Raw genomic sequence first — 5,317 nt, 5'->3', positions numbered from 1 at the left:
TGCTGAAACTGCGGCCTTTCATTACAGAGTATTTCAGGGAATTCAAGAAAAGCCAATGATATTCATTGGCTTGATGTTGAGTTTAGATTCAGCTACACATAAACTGCGCTGGGAAAAATAATATATCAACAGCCACAACTATCAGCGCACATGCAGTCCTGCTCTGATCATAGTGACATTGATTAGCCTTATTGTTTTGTGTAGGAAAAACTGCATTCAATTTAGTTTTGCACAGGCATGTGGGGCTCTGCTCCAGATGTACGCTCTCCCTCCAGCATACTCCATCATGGGTGGATATACTCTGTGTCAAAAATGTGCTGATAACCAGGATAATCTCTGTCACACCTGCCTGCTCCCCCAACCTGAGCAGATCTGTTTACAGTGCTGATCATCGCGCTGGTTTCTGCTCACCCGACGGCGGCAAAACTCAGAGTCTGTAGGATTAGCCCACAATATTTAAACCACAAAGCAATGATACTGAATAGGCCTATTACTCCTCTCAGAAGTCGGATCCATTCTTTCTGATTTACAAAAATCAAGACCGATCATCCTGGAGTGAATCACCAGCTATCATGCGCATGTTTCGTCATTGGAGAAGAGGTTTGGCGCTGGGTGACAGTGCGCGCTGTCCTTTCAGCACCAAGGTTTTACGCACGGCCACGCAAGTCACTACTTTGCAGCGAAAACGTGGAGGTTCGGTCCAAGCAGCTCTTATACGAATGAGCCTGCAATGATCAGATAATGGCGAAACAAATGAGAGATAGACTCGCATTTATGGTTTGATGAGACCAGTGAGTTCGACTTGTGGCGCTCCATTAACTTTACTTTCATAGTTCTGAAATTCCCCTCACCGTGTACTCCTAACATTAATACATAGTAAATAACATAAATATAACTGGTCAGGCAGATTTGAGTGGAGGGGCGGTGGGGCGTGCCATTTACACGCCCCGACTTACAGAGAGCTTCAGGGTACCAACCAAAGTCAGCTAGTACAAACTAATCTCCAATGGCGAGAAACCTTTTGTAAACCTCCACTGTGCTGTGGAGCCCAGTCGGTTGCTCTGAGTAGAAACTGTAGCGCAATAGGTTTTAAAACCCGTGCGTAATTAATTTTCAAGGACACATCCCTAAACTGTGAGTGGTCGTTTTTCAATTCCCATGATGGATGTAAAGTGCGCAGTGGCTCATAATGAAGTTATGAGAATCACAAGGAGGATATGGGAGTATTTCCACTAAGATGCCGGTATCTGCGCTCTATACTGGGCTGATTGGAAATTTCAGTGGAAGTATTAGTGGGAGAAACCCTTCCTGTAACTGCGTATCGCACAGATAAATGGAGTAACGGAAAGGGGGGGGCGATGGGGGGTTGGTGGTGGTGGGTGGGGGGGTCACAGAAAACTTCAAACGGCGTGAAGCGATGGTCAGTCAACTCAAGTGGACCTTCCGCTTCGGGAGTGCCAATAATGCGTCTTCTAGTCATCACAGACACGTCGGAGTAACCCACAGGGGACAGATCACCGCGTCTGCGAGGCTGAATAAAAAGTGCGCTTCACTTCAGGGCGACCGAGCCGCTGCTTCAGCGACGACGCACACGGGACTTGGAGCGCCGGATCCTTCAGCCCGTCTAGCGGCTCTCTTCCCGCAGTCGGCCGCTGTTCGGAGGATGACCGCGGATGCTCAGCTGCTTCAGAAGCTTTGATGTTTACTCCATGAGAGCAGACTTTAAGGGGACATATTTGGGACCGGACGGGAGCAGGAACCTAAAGTTGCGCACACTTTTTTCCCATTTTCATCGTTGTTGGACGGAATCATACAGAACTGGAGAGGGCTATCGAGGCCTGAAGGTAAGGATGTTTTTATCACACAGAATTACTTTCTGTCCTAACTAACGTCGTGCCGCTCTTGGGTTGTGTGTGTGTAATTTGTCCTTAACTCTCTTCTGCAAAGGATATCCCGAACTCACAGAGATTTCCCGAATAAATACAAAAAAAGTAAAGCCATAAAGACATAGAGGCAACGAATCCACCTGTAGCCCACTAATATTGATTTGCGGGCAGGGTAGCATCCAGTGAAGGGTTTGCGCGTCGAGATTTCATAAAACTGACTGTCTAAATAAAAAATGAAGCATAACCACGAGGAGTAGATTTGGACAGATTCAAGTCAAAGTCTGGTCTGTCAGTCAGCAGTTATAGTACTTGTCCAGCGTGTTCTCAGCGGATTCAGAGGATCTGAATCACTTAACGATAGAGAACCACTTTGATCTGACATGCATTCTTGATCTTCCTTGCAGGTGACCGGTTAATTGTTTTTTTTTTCTCCCAGAGGCGCTGGGGAAGGAGTTCACTTTTTTTCTCTCCTTCTCTCTCACTCCACGAGAGCTATGAGCGGACTGCGCAGGCACTTCAGCATGGGACTGGCGCTACTGATGTGCGCGCTGACCGGCCACTGCGGCGAGAGCGCGCCCTCGGCGGCTCCGGCGGCTGCGGCCGCGGGCGGCAGGGACGCGCAACGGGACTTGAGGCGGATGGTGGAGATCATTAAACACGTGGAGGAGAGCCGGGGTCGCCACGGCGCGAAAACGGAAGCCCCGTCGACGGCGCGTACGGGGAGCCCTCCGGCGGAACCGAAGGTTTTACGCAGCTCCAAAACAAACAGAGAGGAAAAGGCTGTCGGTGAGTGGCGGCTTGGCGTCTGGGCGTGGCCCTTGTGTCGGATCTCAGAGGATGCTGTAGCCTATAAAGAAGGATGTAGCCTGGTGGGATAGCGTCCTATAGTGACCTAAAACATGTGCTGACTTACCTTCAGTGATATGTAGCCATGCAGATGTTAGACCACTCAGGGTCAGATATTTCAAAACCTGGAAAAAAATAAAGTATCTGCATGGCTAGATACCACCAGAGATAAGAAGGAAAGTGTGTTTCTTTCCCCTTGTAATGATTTCCTTACTCTGCTCGCCTCACTGGATAGCTATCAAAGTTTACCCAGGTTTTCATTGAGAAAAGCATCCTTCCTGACACCTTTTCCATCTTCTCTCACTCTCTCCACAGTCGTATTCCCCAGAGATCTCCGAAAGAAGGAGAAATTCCTAAAACATATAACAGGTGAGGCGCTGACGCAAAGCTCTGTGCAAAGTCAGGGGGGCGCTAAATGGAGGAGATGGCACATGATGGGGTGGAGGGAAGATGCGTGAGGTAGACAAAAACGCGAGGGATGTGACTGATAGGTATGGCTGTAAAAGCAGATGTCAGCAGCTGGCTGCGGAGCTGGAAATGTTCTCATACAGGCTGGGCTGCTCTTCTCTTTCAGGTCCGCTCTACTTCAGTCCCAAGTGCAGGAAGCACGTGTACAGACTCTACCACCACACCAGAGACTGCACGATACCTGCATGTAAGCCTCTGACAAGCGAGGAAATCATCCTCTTCTTTCAGTCAAAAATCAACACCCTGCGCGAGAGGCGACCACTTGTAAATCTCTTGTTCTATCTCCTTCTTCTCAGACTTCAAAAGATGCGCGCGGCTTCTCACGCGCCTAGCCGGCAGTCCGCAGTGCACGGAGGGGTAGCGCACGCAAGGTATTTCAATTCAATCACACTCGATGTGCTGTAAGAGTTATGGCTTTAAAGAGGAGACACGTGACAGAGTGCTGGTGTGTGTGAGATACGGGAAGCGGAGTCCAGGTGGGCTGGAGCAGGTGACGCCGGGTGCGAGTCGTGCAGGTTGACGCAGGAAGTGATTCAAGTAGCAAAAGGGATGTGACAAAGAGGCAGCGGTGGAGGAAGTACAGGTTGTTTTATAGTATTGATTATTGGATTATTTCTAGTGATGCATTGATGTGTGAGTAGCATTTACTGCTGCAGCTTGTGGAGCTGAAGCTCATTTGATTATATGATGTTGGCTTGTTTCTAACAGTATATTAGATATTATTCATATTTTTTATGTAAAAGCTGATAGGAATAGAAGTAGTCTAGTAGAAGTATAAAGTAGCATAACATGGACATGCTGAAAAAAGCACAAGTATCTCAAACTCCTACTTAAGTACAACTTGAGTGAATGTAATGTTAGTTTGCAGCACAAATTAGATCAGAGCAGTGGTGGAAAGCAGCAAACATTACTCATTACTTTTTGTAGTACTTGTACTGTGCTTTACTCGAGTATTTCCATCTTATCCATGGACTTTATACCTATTATTACTTTGCAGATAAAGATTTTACTCAATTACTTAATAAAAATTATGCATTGTTTAAGACTAAACTACCCGACAGCATAAAATCATCATGACCAGATACAGCACTAACATGCTGCTCACAGACGAATGCAACAACAATAATAATCCAATAATATAATACTCCAGAATGTTCAATTCTACATCATCAGTACTATATATATATTAAATCTATTTGCTGATGTCTTTCACTTCAGTGAAAGTTGGAGGTCATGCTGAAATTGGCTTTGTGGTGCGGCTACTTAAGTAAAAGATTTGAATACTTTTCCCACCGCTGCAAGTGTGAGTCGGGGCTTAAGTCCACAGTACAAAGATTCATGTTTTCCTGTGTGGAGAAAAAGACAATTGTTCACAGTGATGATATGCGTGCTGTGTTGATATGCGAGGGCTCTGGCAGCAGGAGCGGCAGATCTGTGGCAAATCAGGCTCATTGATTTATTGTTCAAGATTCTTTTTGGAAAGGAAGGAATTTGTAAGGTGCTGCCAAGCCGGAGACTGTGCTGAATTTCACTTCCTATCTGTTGCAGGTTGAAGCCAAATACAAGTTCTCCAGAGGAAAAAAACTTGGGAAAAAAGTGCCTTGGACAGTAAGAGGGAAGCCTAAAATACTCTGACCAGCCCCAACTGATATTAGGCACAGTACTGCCCTTCAGTGAGGTCTGTTCTGCTAAGGTGTGGATTACCGCCACCCACCGCTCTGGCTGGGCCTCGATGGTTGGCTGTCACCACGAGGGAGCAACAAAACCAGACCAAGATAAAGATGACAACACTGAAGAGTGGAGAAGAAAAAATACATGTGTTTGAGAGAAACAAAAACACTGCCCCCCCCCCCCCCCCCCCCCCCCCCCCCCCCCCCGCTGCCGTCCAAAAAGATGTCGCTAAAACAAAACAACAACAAAAAAAAAGGGATTGCATATTTTTATTTTGTTCATTTCTTTAAGAAAAGAGCAAAATCCAAATGTACTGTTTTTGGCTCGACTTGCTCTCTGTGGTTGGTTTGCTCTGTTTGAGCGTTTTGGGTTGCTGCACCGCCCATTACGCAGACGGAAGGCTCTCACAGACCCTGGCTGGACGTCATGCCATAGTTTCACCCACG

General features: G+C 46.9%; 1 protein-coding gene across 1 annotated transcript; it reads left to right on the top strand.

Moving 5' to 3' along the window:
* Positions 1 to 1,586: 1,586 nt before the first annotated feature.
* LOC121622324 (ALK and LTK ligand 2-like) lies at positions 1,587 to 4,939 on the top strand. Its single transcript, XM_041959274.1, has 6 exons — positions 1,587 to 1,844; positions 2,325 to 2,672; positions 3,048 to 3,101; positions 3,307 to 3,387; positions 3,497 to 3,571; positions 4,749 to 4,939. The coding sequence occupies exons 2-5, from the start codon at positions 2,381 to 2,383 to the stop codon at positions 3,559 to 3,561; spliced, it is 492 nt and encodes a 163-aa protein (XP_041815208.1). The 5' UTR covers positions 1,587 to 1,844; positions 2,325 to 2,380; the 3' UTR covers positions 3,562 to 3,571; positions 4,749 to 4,939.
* Positions 4,940 to 5,317: the final 378 nt, after the last annotated feature.

This window comes from Chelmon rostratus, chromosome 18, assembly GCF_017976325.1.
Source record: "Chelmon rostratus isolate fCheRos1 chromosome 18, fCheRos1.pri, whole genome shotgun sequence".
Lineage (NCBI taxonomy): Eukaryota > Metazoa > Chordata > Actinopteri > Chaetodontiformes > Chaetodontidae > Chelmon > Chelmon rostratus.
This window is presented reverse-complemented; position numbering and strand designations above follow the sequence as displayed.

Coding starts and splice junctions, on each gene's coding strand:
- LOC121622324 (XM_041959274.1), top strand. CDS start 2,381: ATGAGCGGACTGCGCAGGCACTTCAGCATGGGACTGGCGCTACTGATG. Junction 3,102..3,306: donor ATTCCTAAAACATATAACAG/GTGAGGCGCTGA, acceptor CTTCTCTTTCAG/GTCCGCTCTACTTCAGTCCC. Junction 3,388..3,496: donor AGACTGCACGATACCTGCAT/GTAAGCCTCTGA, acceptor CCTTCTTCTCAG/ACTTCAAAAGATGCGCGCGG.